Source organism: Armigeres subalbatus, chromosome 2 (genome assembly GCF_024139115.2).
Source record: "Armigeres subalbatus isolate Guangzhou_Male chromosome 2, GZ_Asu_2, whole genome shotgun sequence".
Lineage (NCBI taxonomy): Eukaryota > Metazoa > Arthropoda > Insecta > Diptera > Culicidae > Armigeres > Armigeres subalbatus.
This window is the reverse complement of record NC_085140.1, coordinates 182,308,382-182,326,646: the sequence shown is the minus strand read 5'-3', so window position 1 is coordinate 182,326,646 and position 18,265 is coordinate 182,308,382. Positions and strand designations below refer to the sequence as shown.

General features: G+C 37.7%; 1 protein-coding gene across 4 annotated transcripts in view; it reads right to left on the bottom strand.

The window, feature by feature from the left end:
- Nucleotides 1-18,265, bottom strand: part of LOC134211353 (G-protein coupled receptor Mth2-like) — a 146,355-nt gene that overhangs the window by 25,762 nt on the left and 102,328 nt on the right. For all 4 annotated transcript variants that reach the window (XR_009979005.1, XM_062688138.1, XM_062688136.1 and 1 more), the window contains exon 4: nt 17,615-17,879. Coding sequence is in view for 3 of the 4 variants with exons in the window: in XM_062688138.1 (XP_062544122.1) it covers nt 17,615-17,879 (265 nt within the window). In the remaining variant the exon portion in view is untranslated. The remainder of the gene's footprint in view (nt 1-17,614; nt 17,880-18,265) is intronic.

Sequence of the window (18,265 nt, the reverse complement as noted above, 5' to 3'; positions counted from 1 at the left end):
TTTCGCAATATTTTCGTATGAATTTGTATTTTGGCCATAACTCTCGATCCCATAATCCGATCTGGCCAATTTCAAATAGGAAATAATGGGACAGGATTCTGCGTCGAATGCAACTTGTTGCGAGCAAATCGGTTGAGCATAAGTGTCCGAAAATGAGTGACATTTTTTACGCGATTTTTTTGTATGAATTTGTATTTTGGCCATAACTTTCGATCCCATAGTCCGATCTGGCCAATTTCAAATAGGAAACAATGGGACAGGATTCTGCGTCGAATGCAACTTGTTGCAAACAAATCGGTGGAGGATAAGTGCCCGAAAAATGAGTGACATTTTTTACACGATTTTTTCGTATGATTTTGTGTTTTGGCCATAACTTTTGATCCCATGATCCGATCTGGCCAATTTCAAATAGGAAACAATGGAACAGGATTCTGCGTCGAATGCAACTTGTTGCGAGCAAATCGGTTGAGAATAAGTGCCCGAAAAATGAGTGACATTTTTTACGCGATTTTTTCGTATGATTTTGTATTTTGGCCATAACTTTCTATCCCATAGTCCGATCTGGCCAATTTCAAATAGGAAATAATGGGACAGGATTCTGCGTTGAATGCAACTTGTTGCGAGCAAATCGGTTGAGGATAAGTGCCCGAAAAATGAGTGACATTTTTTACGCGATTTTTTCAAATGAATTTGTATTTTGGCCATAACTCTCGATCCCATAGTCCGATTTGGCCAATTTTAAATAGGAAACAATGGGACAGGATTCTGCGTCGAATGCAACTTGTTGCGAGCAAATCGGTTGAGGATAAGTGCCCGAAAAATGAGTGACATTTTTTACGCGATTTTTTCAAATGAATTTGTATTTTGGCCATAACTCTGGATCCCATAGTCCGATTTGGCCAATTTCAAATAGGAAACAATGGGACAAGATTCTGCGTCGAATGCAACTTGTTGCGAGCAAATCGGTTGAGGATAAGTGCCCGAAAAATGAGTGACATTTTGTTGAGTAGTTTTGCGCACACACACACACACATACACACACACATACACACACACACACACACACACACAGACATCACCTCGATTCGTCGAACTGAGTCGATTGGTATATAACACTATGGGTCTCCGGGCCTTCTATAAAAAGTTTGTTTTTGGAGCGATCATATAGCCTTTACCGTATACTTAGTATACGAGAAAGGCAAAAAGTATTTTGGCCATAACTTCTGAGCCCATAGTCCGATCCGGCCAATTTTTAATAGGAAACAATGGGACATGATTCTGCGCCGAATGTTGCGAGTAAATCGGCCGAGAGTAAGTGCCTAAATAGAGAAAAAGAATTTTTCTTGTAAAAACTGGCCATAACTCCGAAGCCCATAGTTCGACTGGGCCGGTTTTCGATACGAAACAATGGGATAAGATTCCGCGTCGAATGCAACTTGTTGCGAGCAAATCGGTTGAGGATAAATGCCTAAGAAATGAAATGGTTAAGGATAAGTGCCTGAAAAATCAGTGAGATTATTTTGCGCACACACAGACATCACTTTAATTCGTCGAGCTGAGTCGATAAGGTATATAACACTAAGGCTCTACGGGCTTCCTATAAAAAGTTCGTTTTTGAAGCGAACATATAGCCTTTAAGTAGGGGAAGGTGGGTAGACTTGATCCCCGGGGAGACTTGATCACCCCCTGTTTGATCGAGAACTAAAGTAGTTTTGTTCTAGCGTATTTTTTAGTATAGATCCTCTAGACAAATGACCTTTATGTGGTGAGTTATTTTTTGGGTTGACAACCTTATTTATTCTGCAGGGCGGTTTGTATGTTTTGACCTTCCTAAAGATTTTTTTATTTGCCTCGCAAAATTTGAATAACTTTTCATAACAATGACCAAATGCTTTCGTTTTTTTCACAGCACAAAGCCATAAATATGCTTAATGATTTGTACTGGTGGAAATGTCAACATTCCATCAAAGTTTTAGGATATTTGGATTTGAAGTTATTGCCTCAATATGGGGAAATTTGATCCCCCATTAGTCACCCATACAAAAATTTGGCGAAAAAATTCAAAAAAATATAAATCTGTTCTCTGGCTTCTGATTTTTTCTGTAGATTTGCCAGATTTGATGAAGGGTTGGCAGGAAAAATGATTTATTGGGTAGATATCATAGAAAGAGGATCAAGTCTCCCCAAATTTAAAAATAACATGTGCTGTCGAATTCAATAACAAAAATCGTTCATGTATACGCACAGCAATTCGAAAATTGCGCGTGGTTTGAAGGAAAAATATTTAAAAAATCTGAGGGCACTTTTCTAATTTTAACAAAGCAAGCTTTTGAAGAGGGATTAATTTCCCCCGAATATTTCAAAAGTAGACTTTTGACAGCACTCTAAAAAATCGATTATGTATCAATAACAACAATATTTTAAGGACTGTCAGTAAGGTTAAATACTATATTTCTTAGAGAGTCAGTGTGGAAATCGCGTATGTTTATTTATTTTTGGCTGTGATACATCGGAAATCAGAAAAGGGGATCAAGTCTACCCAGTCTCCACTATACTTTGTATACAAGAAAGGCTAAAAGAATTTTGGTCATAACTTCTAAGCCCATAGCCCAATTTTCAATAGGAAACAATGGGACAGGATTCTGCGTCGAATGCAACTTGTTGCGAGCAAATCGGTTGAGAATAAATTCCCAAGGAGTGAGCTAGACTTTTTAATGTGCTTTTTTATGAAAAAAAGTATTTTGGCCATAATTTCTAAGCACATAGTCCGATCGGGTCAATTTTCAATAAGAAACAATGGGAAAGAATTCTGCGTCGAATGCAACTGCGAGCAAATCGGTTGAGGATAAGTGCCCGAAAAGTGAGGTAGACTTTTTAATGTGCTTTTATATGAAAAAAAAAATTTGGCCGTAACTTCTAAGCCCATAGTCCGATCGAGTCAATTTTCAATAGAAAACAATTGGACAGGATTCTGCGTCGAATGCAGCTTGTTGCGAGCAAATCGGTTGAGAATAAGTGCCCAAATAGTGAGCTTGACTTTTTAATGTGCTTTTATATGAAAAAAAAAAAATTTGGCCATAACTTCTAAGCCCATAGTCCGATCGGGTCAATTTTCAATACGAAACAATGGGACAGGATTCAGCGTCGAATGCAACTTGTTGCGAGCAAATTGAGAATAAGTGCCCAAAAAGTGAGCTAGACTTTTTAATGTGCTTTTATATGAAATTTTTTTTTGCCATAACTTCTAAGCCCATAGTCCGATCGGGTCAATTTTCAATAGGAAACAATGAGACAGGATTCTGCGTCGAATGCAAATCGGTTGAGGATAAGTGCCCAAAAAGTGAGCTAGACTTTTAAATGCGGTTTTATATGAAAACAAAATAATAAATTGGCCATAACTTCTAAGCCCATAGTCCAATCGAGTCAATTTTCAATGGGAAACAATGGGACAGGATTCTGCGTCGAATGCAACTTATTGCGAGCAAATCGGTTGAGAATAAGTGCCCAAATAGTGAGCTAGACTTTATAATGTGCTTTTATATGAAACTTTTTTTTTTGCCATAACTTCTAAGCACATAGTCCGATCGGGTCAATTTTCAATAGGAAACAATTAGACAGGATTCTGCATCGAATGCAACTTGTTGCGAGCAAATCGATTGAGAATAAGTGCCCAAAAAGTGAGCTAGACTTTTTAATGTGCTTTTTTATGAAAAAAAGTATTTTGGCCATAACTTCTAAGCCCATAGTTCGATCGGGTCAGTTTTCAATAGGAAACAATGGGACAGGATTCTGCGTCGAATGCAACTTGTTGCGAGCAAATCGGTTGAGAATAAGTACCCAAAAAGTGAGCTAGACTTTTTAATGTGCTTTTTTATGAAAAAAAATCTGTTGGCCATAACTTCTAAGCCCATAGTCCGATCGGGTCAGTTTTCAATAGGAAACAATGGGACAGGATTCTGCGTCGAATGCAACTTGTTGCGAGCAAATCGATTGAGAATAAGTGCCCAAAAAGTGAGCTAGACTTTTTGCGCACACACACACATGCACACACACATACACACACACATACACACACACAGACATCACTCCAATTCGTCGAGCTGAGTCGATCGGTATATAACACTATGGGTCTCCGGGCCTCCTATAATAAGTTCGTTTTTGGAGCGAACATATAGCCTTTACGTATACTTTGTATACGAGAAAGGCAAAACCAAAAAGAAATAGATTCATAGAAACAGTCCCCCAAACATTTTTCCACACTCGCCATAATGACAGTTGCTATACATATTTTTGACAGTAACTGTTTCTAACGCTAAGACTATCATTTTCGCATTTTATCTATGAAACCCTACTGAAAATTTCAACGTAGAATCAGTTTAATATTATGGACTTCTTATTTTTCAGAATATTTCAAATCAATAAGTTAATTACTTGGCTGTTTAGTGCTAATAGGTTTGAGCGTTCTTGAATATCGGCCCTACATGGAAACAATCCCGGAAAAAGTTGTCCTATTTTAAAGAAATGTTATGACAGGGTCCATACTTCGATTTTTGTCAATTCTTGACTCTACCAAAACTGTCATAACTCCAACATTTCTCAACTGATCTTAGAGATCAGCATATCGTTGGAAAGAATTGAATTCGGCCGCCATCTTGGATTTGTTTTTAGAAACTATTTTTCCGCTAGATTTGCAACCACTGATTTTGAAAATTAATAAATTAAGCTTGGCTTATGTTGTGCTTTGTGACCAACAATCTCAGGTGAATTTTTTTTTTCTTTCAAAAGTTATGTACGATTTACCAAACTATTTTTTGAAGGCCCATTTAAACCCATTCAGGCCCACGGGGTCATAAAAATAAACTCTCTTTTCAGCAAAATTGTTTGAAATTAACTCCCCTATCAGGGAAAATCATCAGGCTTGGGCGATCAAGATCCTACGACAATCTAGAACGTCAGGAATACGGTGAAGTTACAAAGAGAAAATTTTAGGAGTATTGGCAGCAATATTGTTTCAAAATAAGTTCCTTGGACGTCCTAGGCCAAACAAACATTCCTTGAGTTTAGGACTTGAAATCTACAGCTACAAGAAAATTGATTTTCGGTACTGAAAGCTTCAGTATGCATTGGATTATACCCATTACATAATGTGACCAAATACATTTTGTGTGAGCGCGGGACAAAAAAAGTTCATAGTTTAATATGTTTTAGTAATAACCCTTCAATCAAATCTTTCCATTTTTAAAAATTTAATTAATTTGTTCCCAATGCTCAGCTGCCATGGAGTATCATATAATTTTGAAGTTCAGCGGTTCCCTTTCCAATATCTGCAAAACTGTTGCAACTATCGAATTACAGTTGAAAAGCATTGCAGTTGAATGACTTTCAGCTATTGATCGTCTTGTGTATAGAATTTGTTAGAAAATATGTTTGTATGTAGCGATAGAAGCAATGATAGGTATCGAACCTCGATTTTTTTATCTTTATTAAGGAGACTTTCAGCCCTAGGCTGGCTCGTCTTTGGTAAACCTCGAAAATTGTTTTCCGAATAACCTAATGACTCTTTCTAAAATACCTATCAAAAGTAGATACTGTGATTATAAATTAATTAGATCATATTTTTCTAAAAGTCTATTCTGGCAGAAGCTTACATCGTCAGGAAAATGGTCCACGGTTCAATTTATTTCCAAACAGGTGATACTAAATATATATTTGCTTAGAAAATCAAAATTTCCGTCCCATTTCAGATCGCTTGCGATTCTGCAGGAAGAGCATCGTGCTTGAGTTTTGCATGCAGAATCGCATCGTTCCGCTTATTTTCCAAAATATATTTCGCTTCAAAAGCACCAAATCCCAATAAAAGCGTATTTTATGTTACCTTTAGATTTATTTTCCATTGTTTTAATTATTCGACGGAGAATAACACGCAGAAATCAAGCAATGATACAAACCGCGAGTCGAATCAAAAACGATTCTCTGTGCCATGAGTCGGGTGGTGTTTGACTCACGTTTGATTTTAGTTTTGGAAAAGATTCAAGAATTTGAGTTTTTCCCAACACTGCTATCGATATCCAATATCAGCACAGTAAAGGTCGTCTTCCAACTGGGGAAGATTTTCCGCAAGATTTTGGTCCGCATGGCATTTAAATGGAGTGAAATTTTTGACGTTCCGTGTCGAAACCCAAGCAATGACGCAGCAGGAAATACAAGATTCCCTGGGTATAAGGCTTGGGTAAAACAAACTATTGAAATAATTAAATTTTAGTCTGAGTCGTTGGAAAACATTTTAATCTTGATCTCACAAAAATCACAAAAATGATAAATAAACCAAACTTCTTTCCATTGCTTTGTTTTTGATGGGATTGAAATAGGAGCTATGAAATGAAATTGCGAACCGTTCCCCTACTAAGTATTAGTATTCTATTTTTCTGTATTTCGCGGGGCATTATCTAGAAATAAGTTGAATGCGGGACGTTTCGCGGGACGCTTTTCATCGCGGGACAAATAGTGAAAATGCGGGACTGTCCGGCGAAACGCGGGACGTATGGTCACATTACCATTACACCTCCCGGGAGGTCAACGGATATGGTAAGATAGTTATGAGATATTCTGGGCAATCCAAATTGTCCTTGAGTCCGGAATTTGAGATCTACCGCTGCTTAGAAGCTCTTTTCGATACGCAAAGCTTCAATATCCGTTCAATTATATCCATTACACCTGTCGGGAGGTCAACGAATATGGTAAGGTAGTTATGAGATATTCTGGGCAATCCAATCCATGTCATTGAGTGTGGGACTTGAGATCTAAAGCTGCTAAGAAGCTCTTTTCGGTACTCATACCTTCAATATTCGTTCAATTATATCCAATACACCTCCTGGGAGGTAACGGGTACAGTAAGATAGTTATGAGATATTCTGGGCAATCCAAACTATCCTTCAGTTCAAGACTTGAGATCTACAGCTGTTTAGAAGTTCTTTTTGTTATTCGAAGCCTCAATATGAATTCCATTTCATCCATTACACTTCCCGGGAGGTCAACGGATATCGTAAACTACTTTTGAGATATTCTGGACAATCCAAACTGTTTTTGAAATCTCCAGCTGCCAATTTTTTTTTTAATGTTGTTGCTATATTAACTTTGAGAAAATTTAAAATGTTGGTGCCGATATATTGGAGCTTTGAGCGACGGAAACCCAAAGTATCCATTAGCACTATATTTTGCCTTTTCGGCAATATAAAGCTATATAAGCCAGGCTCTATAAGCCAGTATAAAGCATGTTTGCACTGTGACAGCGTTATAGTCGCACGCACGGATTTTTTAAATGCTTACGGTTAGCTGGAAAATGTACTGCTGTGCCTGTAGATCGCATGTTCTGAACTTAAAGACGGTTTTGATGACCCAGGATATCCCAAAATCATCTAAACATGTCCCTTGATTTTCAGGAATGTATTATGGTGAGTGGTGGCTGTAGATAATGGCTGTAGGCTGTAGATAACAAGCTCTGAACTCAAGGACGGTTTGGATAACCCAGGATATCCAAAAGCCAACTTACCACGTCTCCTGAAATATGTTATGGGCAAACTTGAATATATGTCCAAGTTTCTAATGACGAGAAAAGCAAGTGTCGTAGCTGTAGATCGCAAGTTCGGAACTCGAGGACAGTTTGGATGGCCCAGGATATCCCGAAACCATCTATCCATGTCTTCTGATCTTCATGAATATGTTATGAATATGGTTAAATACATATCCAAGCTTGGAGCCGCGAAAAAAATACATATCCCAGCTTGAAGCAACAAAAAAGCCAAAGTAGGGGCTGTAGATCGCAAGTTATGAACTCAAGGACGGTTTAGAAGGTCCCAAAATCATCTTACCTTGTCTTCTGGTCTCCTGGAATATGTTATGAGTATAGTTGAATATGTATTCCAAGCTTCCAAGCTTGGAGCTTGGAGCGACGAAAAAAGTTAGAGCGGTGCACAGTGGGGAAAATGCGACCCAAAACCCAGATTAATCCACCTAGCGGTGATGGTGCCTTTCTCGTTCGTTCAAAAGGTTTGGAAAAATCTCAAATAACACCAATATGTGGATTGGTCTTATTTTTCATATTTGTTTATATGCAGAAAAAAATTCTCGCCAAACGCAATTTGTTGCAAACAAATCGGATGAGCATAAGAGCAAAAAATGGCATTTTATTCAGTAGTTTTAAAATTAGTATTTTCGCCATAACTTTTGACCCAATTGTACGATCCGGCCAAGTTTCTTTAGGTAACAATGGGACAAGATTCTGCGTCGAATGCAATCTGTTGCGAGCGACCTGAGAAGCACACATATTGCGCATCAATCACAGTAACTTATATATGACCGGATTCAGTCACAATATGGTTACTGCAACCAGATTTGTTGAAATTGTGTAGCTTGGGGAATAGATGAAGTCTAAGTGCTAAGAAAGTGAGCTAGACTTTTTTGGACTCTTTTTTACTATAAATAGTAATTCGACCATAACATCTAAGCCCATAGTCCGATCTGGCTAATTTTCAATAAGAAAATATGAGACATTCTGCGTCGAATGCAATTTAATGCGAACAAATCGGTTGAGGAAAAGTGCCTGAAAAATGGGTGAAATTTTTTTAGCGATTTTTTTCATAACAAAATGGTATAATTTTCGATCGCATAGTCCGATATGGCCAATTTTCAATAGGAAACAACGGGACAGGATTCTACGTCGAATGCAACTTGTTGCGAGCAAATCGATTGAGGATAAGTGCCCGGAAAATGAGTGACATTTTTTACGCGATTTTTTCGTATGAATTTGTATTTTGGCCATAACTTCTGATCCCATAGTCCGATCTGACCAATTTCAAATAGGAAACAATGGGACAGGATTCTGCGTAGAATGCAACTTGATGCAAGCAAATCGGTTGAGGATAAGTGCCCGAAAAATGAGTGACATTTTTTACGCGATTTTTTCGTATGAATTTGTATTTTGGCCATAACTTCTGATCCCATAGTCCGATCTGACCAATTTCAAATAGGAAACAATGGGACAGGATTCTGCGTCGAATGCAACTTGTTGCGAGCAAATCGGTTGAGGTTAAGTGCCCGAAAAATGAGTGACATTTTTTACGCGATTTTTTCGTATGAATTTGTATTTTGGCCATAACTTTCGATCCCATAGTCCGATCTGGCCAATTTCAAATAGGAAACAATGGGACAGGATTCTGCGTCGAATGCAACTTGTTGCGAGCAAATCGGTTGAGGATAAGTGCCCGAAAAATGAGTGACATTTTTTACGCGATTTTTTCGTATGAATTTGTATTTTGGCCATAACTTCTGATTCCATAGTCCGATCTGACCAATTTCAAATAGGAAACAATGGGACAGGATTCTGCGTCGAATGCATTTTGTTGCGAGCAAATCGGTTGAGGTTAAGTGCCCGAAAAATGAGTGACATTTTTTACGCGATTTTTTCGTATGAATTTGTATTTTGGCCATAGCTTTCGATCCCATAGTCCGATCTGGCCAATTTCAGATAGGAAACAATGGGACAGGATTCTGCGTCGAATGCAACTTGTTGCGAGCAAATCGGTTGAGGATAAGTGCCCGAAAAATGAGTGACATTTTTTGAGTAGTTTTGCGCACACACACACACACACACACACATACACACACACACACACACACACACACACACAGACATCACCTCGATTCGTCGAACTGAGTCGATTGGTATATAACACTATGGGTCTCCGAGCCTTCTATAAAAAGTTTGTTTTTGGAGCGATCATATAGCCTTTACCGTATACTTAGTATACGAGAAAGGCAAAAGGTATCTATTTATTGCGGCTACTTGCTGCGCCGGAAAAATACCATTCCTAAAGGGAAAATCCACGACAAATCGAATGGTTCATTCGTCGGAAATTCTTGGAACTGGCCGTTTTGCCCCATTTACCCCTAAAAATCATATTTTTTCTATGACAGCTGCAATTTAAAATCGATTGCGGCTAACTATTTCTATTTTTTCTGATGCTAATTAAGTAGAAAATACTAATGGTTTCTATTCCGACCTTATACCATGACCGTAAGTGGCCATTTTGCCCCATTTACCCCTGGAATCGTATTTTTCTATGACAGCTACAATTTAAAATCATATTCGGCTGACTATTTCTTGGTTTTTCTGCTAGTTTAGTAGAAAATACAAATGGTTTAAATTCCGGCCAATCATAATGACTGGAAGTGGCTATTTTGCCCCATTTAGCCACGAAAATCGATTTTTTTCTATGACAGCCACAATTTAAAATCGATTTCGACTAACTGTTTCTATGTTTTCTGATGCGAATTTAGTAGAAATATAGTGTAAACTATTCTGACCTTATACCATGACTGGTAGTGGCCGTTTTGCCCCATTCACCCCCTGGAATCGTACTTTTCTATGACAATTACAATTTGAAATTGATTTAAGCTAACGATTTCTTTGTTTTCTGATGCTAATTTAGTAAAAAATACAAATGGTATAAATTTCGGCCTTGGATCTTGACTGGAAGTGGCCATTTTGCCCCATTAAACTTCGATATTTTTCTTATGACCGTTACAATTTTAAGTCGATTGTGGCTAATTATTTCTATGTTTTCTGATGCTAATTTGAAAGAAAATACAATTGTCATATATTTCGGCCTTAAATCATGACTGGAAGAGGCCGTTTTGCCCCATTTACTTCTTAAAACCTATTGCGGCTAGCTAATTCTATGTTTCTGATGTTTAAAGTAGCCTCACACCTCAGGAAGATTTTCCGCTCTTCTCAATAATGAAAATGGAAATAGTAAAGCATTCAGTACACTGTTTGTCTAATTGACAAATATTTGCTAAATTTCAACAAATATATTTGCTTTGTGTGTACTGACTTGTCAAATATTCGTTTATCAAATATTTGCAACACTGCGCATAACAAATATTTGCATAAATGACAAATCGTGTACTGTCAAAACCAGGCTTGTAAAATGTCATCTGCATGTCATTTGACTAATTTGTTCATAACTTTCTTCAGAAGCCGAATTTATTCCATAATTTTAGATGTACTCATAACGCTTGAGTAGGGCTATATTTTTGTCCAAGGGTGCCTTGCTCTAAATATTATATATGAGGCTGGATAGTGAAAACTCTCCAAAATGTCACGTGTCATTTGACATAATGTCATTTGAATGACATTTTGCCTCCCACGCCTCAGATTACATATTTACAGCAATGTCTTGTTAGACAAAGTTGTAGGCACATTTAAGGGCTATAAGTTCGTCATACCTCAGGAATGATGGCTACCTTCAGAAAAAAAGTTCTGGGAAAATTATACAACCGAATGCAAATGACATTTTACAACACTGGTCAAAACTTCAAATATTTGATTATGTTTGCAACTCTTTACCGATGTTGAGTTGCAAATACTTACAAATAATTTTAAACTTGGACGAATTGACTGATCCGGAACGAAAAAGAAAACAAATCTGGAAAAATAACTTGGTCCTGTTTGTTTTAAGTGCGTTCTGGGATAGTAGGTTAAGTGTGTACACATAAATCTCAAAATAAAAATTTATGGATTTTCTCCGATAAATATGTGCGGATTATCCTCATATTTTCCACATTGTTTAGAGATTCGGTTCCAAATGATGTTCCGAAGACAGTTCCTTGGAAATAAGATTTAAAAACAGATTATTCCACTCATGTGGTGTAATCGGACCTGGGGACCCAAACGTTCGGGGGAAAATAGTGGGACATAGACCAAGGAAATCCCACACTAATAAGAATCCACACATTTTTATTGGCAAAAAATTAAAGAAATTTACAAATAAATTTTATGTGTGCGTTAATAACCACCCCCTATAAGAGAATCCACATAAAAGTTATTAGTTAATGAGGGTTATATGTGTTTCCACATATATGCTATGCGAATTCACATAGCCGTTATGTGGGAAATGCTATAGTCAAAATTTATGTGTGCCACACATAATGGATATGATTGGATTTTTGTCAGTGAGCAAACATGAAACAATTATGCGTCTACCGGCAGTATAAATAAAGTTAGAAGGAACTGCTCATAAGAAAAAAGGCGTAATCCTCCTTGATACGGTTGCGAGTTTTATAAATGTTGCAGCACATTGCAAGTTTTATAAATGTTGCAACAAAATTGTAAAATTCTAGGGTACTCATTTCTAACATAGGGATTAATTCTCCAATGATAGATGATAGAAGATTCTTAAGGGCCTCATATATGGCCCGGCAAACCTCTGGAACAATTCTGGAGAATCCTGAATAAATATTGCATTGATGCTTTCTCCGGTAGCGCAGAATCTCAACGTCAGTGTTAATCTTTCTACTGGAGATATTGATTTGCTCATACTCGTGTCCTGCTTCTGGATACCAATTTCAACTTCTGAGGTCCAACCAAACTTGAAAGGTCGTAAAAATAGGTCAAAATCGGCGGTGGACATTCTGAAGAAGTTCTTGTACAATGTCTAATGCGAGTTTGACGACAAACAATGTACTGTCTTTTGAACAACATTCGACAAATAGTCAAACAAAGTTTCCAAACATAGTATTTGACAAATAGGTTTTATTAAAATATTTGCTCATCGTGTACTGGCACATAACAAATAATCAGCAAACGTCACATTTTGTTAAAACAGGCTATGACAAATATTTGTCGATTAAACAAACAGTGTACTGAAAGCTTAAGGCGCAATCGATTTCAAATGGGGCAAAACGGCCACTTGCAGTCATGATCCAAGGCTGGAATATGTAACAACCGTATTTCCTTACAAATTAGCATTAGAAAACATAGAAATACCTAGCCGCAATTGATTTAAAATCGTGGCGGTCATACAAAAAATGATTTTTTTTTTAAATGAAGCATACTGGCCATTTTTAGTCACGATTCCAGGTTTGTAGTTTCTACTGAATTTGCATTAAGAATCATAGAAATAATTAGCCAAAATCGATGTTAAGTCTTGGCGATCATATGATAAATTGACTGTTAGAGGTGAAGGGACAAAACAGCCATTGCTAGTGACAGCCCCAGGCCGGATCATATACAATTTAGACCATTAGTAGACATAGAAATCGTTAGTTGAAATTGATTTTAAATTGAAGCTGTCATAGAAAAACTACGATTTTCGTGGGTGAATGGGGCAAAAAGGCCACTTCCAATTATGATCCACGGCCGGAATTTATACCATTCGTATTTTCTACTAAATTAGCACCAGAAACATGGAAATAGTCAGCCGCAATTCATTTTAAATTGTAGCTTTCATAGGAAAATACGATTTCAGGGGTAACTTGGGCAAAACGGCCACTTCCAGTCATGGTATAAGGTCGGAATAGATACCCTTCGTATTTTCTACTAAGCATCAGAAAACATAGAAATAGACAGCCGCAATTGATTTTAAATCGGAGCTGTCATAGAAAAATACGATTCCGGGGGTAAATGGGGCACAACAGCCACTTCCAGTCATGGTATAAGGCTGGAATAGATACCACTCGTATTTTCTACTTAATTAACATCAGAAAACATAGAAATAGTTAGCCGCAATCGATTTTAAATTGCAGCTGTCATAGAAAAAATATGATAAGTATAAAAAATATGGAGTAAATGGGGCAAAACGGCCAGTTCCCATAATTTTCGGCGTATGAAAATAACCATTCGATTTGTCGTGGATTTTCCCTTTAGGAATGGTATTTTTCCGACGCAGCAAGTAGCCGCAATAAATAGGGTTGCATTTTCCCCACTGTGCGGTGGTTGTAGATCGCAAGTTCTGAACTCATGAACTATTTAGATGACCCGGGACATCCCAAAACCATCTTACCATGTCTCATGGTCTTCTGGAGTATGTTATGGACATGGTTGAATACATATTTTAGATTCTAGTGGCGAAAAAATGTAGTTTCATGGCGGTAAATCGCAAGTTCTGTACTCAAGGACAGTGTGACCCAGGATATCCCAAATGACCCAGGATGACCCAGGATATCCCAAAACCATCTGACCATGTCTTTTGACCTATAGAATTATGTTATGGACATGGTTGAATATCTAAGCTTAGAGCGACGAAAAAAGCACGCATTGTAACTGTAGATCGTAAGTTGAGTAGACAGTTTGGATGATCTAGTAGAGTAGAGTGGGACAAGAGTGCGCGTGGGGTAAGAGTACGTTTTCGATTTTTTGAAGTAATAAAAAAAAAGATAAACTAACGGCACTGCTTTAGTTTGATAGGTATTCCGACCAACTATTTTCATGTATAATTATAAATGATTTGGATAAACAACAAGGGGGATATGAAGATAGCTAACTTTTTGGTCATTTTGCTAAAAATAATTGTGTTTTCGCAACTAGTATTCCATTACCATATATACGTTCAATCAGGTGAACATTATACCATTTCGATAACCTATTGTATAGAGTACTTTATGGGGCAGAACATTAATTCGGTTGGTTTTCCAAAAGGTCAAAACCATAAACTGAATACATTTTGGGGCTGTGGGGTAAAAGTACGCAGGAAAGGGTGAGGCAAGAGTACGCATGTGAACCTTTAAGTTCTTTTGTCAAACCCGTATCCCCGGCCGAAATAATACTACTTCCAAAGCGTAAAGGAACAGAAATCGAAAATTATCACAAGTTCTCCTTTTAAAGAGAAGTAATTTGGTGTTAGAACGTACTTAACGAACAAAGCACTGAAGCGAAATATTAAAACGCTGAGCTGGAAGGGGTTGCGAGATGTATGGCGATTCATAGATTTTTTAGAAGATTCATACAAAAAGTGTAAAATAGCCACGCTGAACCTGGTAAATTTATAACCCTGTAGCTTTTTTTTATATAATAAAAAACAATATTTTTTCGTGTGAAAGTTCATATTTCTAGGACCTCCTCCTCCTCCTCCTTTCAGAGTTATGTAATCTCTTATCATTCTTTTATATACTTTCAATAAGGCCGTTACAAATATTTAATTGACTTTTTGTCCTCCTAGTCTCCGAAAGGTCAAGGGGGGGGGGATAATAAAAAATAAATATTAAAATGAAAAAAATCAAAAAACTCCTCGGATTTGTTAAAGAATGTTTTGAAAATTCTCAAAATTATCCGAATTTTATTTTGTTGCCCCCTCAAAATATCATTTTTTGGCAAAAAAAATCCGAGGGGGGGAGACAAAATGGATTTTAAATATTTGTATCGGCCTAAGCGTCATTTAAATATTATTTTCTCTTATTTTTGTTAGTATATACTTGAAACACATGATTGAAAAATGGCGTACTCTTACCCCACTGGTGTGCGTTTTTCACATGTCTTGCAATAAGGGTTCTACTAAAACGTATTAAAATAATTTCAATATTTTTTCCACTGGGTAGGGTAAATGATATATTTTGGACATCAAAATACTTTCGGCTATATTTTGCGTATTTTTCTACTTAGACTTCTTCAAATAAATAGGAACCATGTGTCTGTTCAGCCTCTTTCATAATCACATTTCTTACCATGTTTATGTAACAAAATATATTCAGATGTCCAAAATACCATCGATAGCCTAACGTACATGAAGAGTCTACGAATCGTCGACATTGATATGATATGCAGAAGCTTGCTTCATAAGGGCTACATGATCGATTGAAAACTAAGTGCGTACTCTTGCCCCACTCTACTCTACATCCCGAAAAAATATTTTTCAACTTGTTTTGTCACTTCTCCATTATAAATCACGAAAACAAACGGAGCATATCAAATTCACTGCGTAATACCACTTAGAAAAAATTGGGCCTGAAAGAATTAACGAATGAACATACTGCGACGTCAGTTCCTTGATTTCATACATATACGCCAAATATATTTTGAGAATGAAGAGCATATCTAAAACAGTAGTTTATTAGGAAGGCTCAAACGTTTTGAGCTGTATACAACACAGAAAAAAGTTATGAAAAATAAACAGCGCGTAAAACTTTACATGCGGACATTTACGCTATTCTACGCTGAAATGGCCCTCTTGCTAACAAGATTGCTTACAACTTGTATGCAATATTAACGATTCAAGCCAAATATTGTATACATTTGGGATATATCCTGTGTGGAATTACGCTAATAATAGCGTTCCATTTATGTGCATTTTTTTTCAGCGTAAATTTCAGTGGATTTTTCTATCGGTGAAGTTATTGAATTAAATAATTCAAGAATTTCGGTATTGGAGAGTTACTTTTAATTATTCTGCATTTATTTTTCTCAACATGTTACACATGAAAAAATCGAGAATAGTGAAAGGGGTATTTTAGTTTCACTTGCTTGTTTGTATTGGTATAAAAATACAATGCGGTCGGGTATAAGCTTGACGACCGACTGGCAAATAGCTCACACAACCTCACTTGATGAGTACAGTTTCCGGAAAAAAAATGTATAGCCGCCAGACATTCTAAATACTCATACTCCTCTAATGTGAACGTGTGTCCCGTAACACGGTAGATCACTTTGACGTAGTGTGTTGCGGTGTAAGATCTACCAAACAGATCCCTAGCCTAATCCATTTTTCTAGCTAGGGCAATAAGTTGTGGTAATTAAGGATTCATCGTATTTAGTCCTCGCTACCAACAGCAGTCTCAGAAATAAAACATAATTAATGTTACCTTGCAGACAGTTGAAAGACTCGAATTCCTCTTGTTTGAGGCTAAACTGTATGCAGCGGAAACAACTTTTCAAGCAATTAGTTAAAAAACCTCAGTACCCGGTCCTAGGCTGAACTGACTGCTGGAAAAATCGAGTTAGGGGTTTAAATACGTACTAACTCTTCTTGAACTGGTGAACAAATGGTAGTGAGAGGAACACACGGGAGTTCTTATTACTGAACAAATTCTCTTGCTTGAAATGGTTTTGTAGACAGAGCTAAATCCCGGGTTTTAGGAGTTTCACTGGTGATATTCTAGAAGCAAGACAAGGATGTGGCTAGGGCTCCGATGCATGGCCAAAAACAGTATTACTGTTCTGTTTTCTCAAGAAAGGATTGATTTCCTATTGATAAGGGGCGCGCCTTCAATGGGATTGCTCTCTATGAAGGGTCTAAATAGCGGGACCTTGTCATGGTAGTCTTGAGAAAACAAAACAACAACTGTATCGAAACCGATACTGCATTGCTTCTCAATAGCACTGGAGTAATTCGACATGCACTTAAACACTAAGGATACGGGTAACGCTACAATAGATCTAATAATTGGTCGCAGTGGCACACCCGAACAGGAAAAAAAAAATGTGAACGTGTACTATACATAGGTGGAAGTGTTGGCTTCACAAATGGATTGCGAGTGATTTGATTATGCGTCCAATTTGGGAATCTCGAGCTCATTCAGGTTTCCACTAGGTTGCGTAGGCCGACGGAGGTCCTTCGTAGCTTAGTTGGTTAAAGCACCACTCTAGCGTACTGAGGGTCGTGGATTCGAGTCTCATCGAAGGGAAAGTGCTTACCTCCAATATATTTTTCCAAATCAATATCTTCCATATTGAGATTTCAGAACATTGTAAATTAATGTCCAAGTCGGGTGTTTTAATCCCCGGAATATAGGCAATCAACTTTGATTGAACATTTTAAAACCAATAACTTCCAATATGTCTTACCTGAAAGTCCAATAGATGTCGAAGGACATGACGTTGAGCCAGAAGAAGCTAACCATGAACCAGAAGTACACCAAATAGCCGGACACCTTACAGTGCAAGCTACTTCCCTCGAACAAGCCCATCTGCACCAACGACAGCACCGTGTAGCCGGCGGCCAATCCCAGCACGTAGCACATCAGTGACTTGCCGTGCATGTTCCTCAGTTCCGGGATGCAGGCATAGACAAAGAATGTGACCAGCAGAAACGGCACCGACAGAAGCATTCCTGTGGGGATAGAGAGAGAGAGCGCATAAACGAACATTAAATAACATACAATTCAGATAAACTAATCATCATACTGATAACATTATAATGGTGGAAAGCTCAACGAGCAACCCCGGCACGACAATGACGCCGGCTGTGATGGTAGCAAGTTCGCACCCGTTTTGGATTTCCATCATTTTTTTTCGGTAACGCCCTGATGGCGCCATATATCACGCTGCGTGATGACGACGCGGTTGTTTCGACTAATTGGCTTATCTAGAGGCGGTTGGCTGTCGAATATAAGCATATGCGGTATTTCGAAAAATTTCGTTTCAGGTGGTTCGAAACGAAATTCCGCGGAATTTCGCGGAATTTAAGCATGGCGAAATCTGTTTTCTCGATTTCGT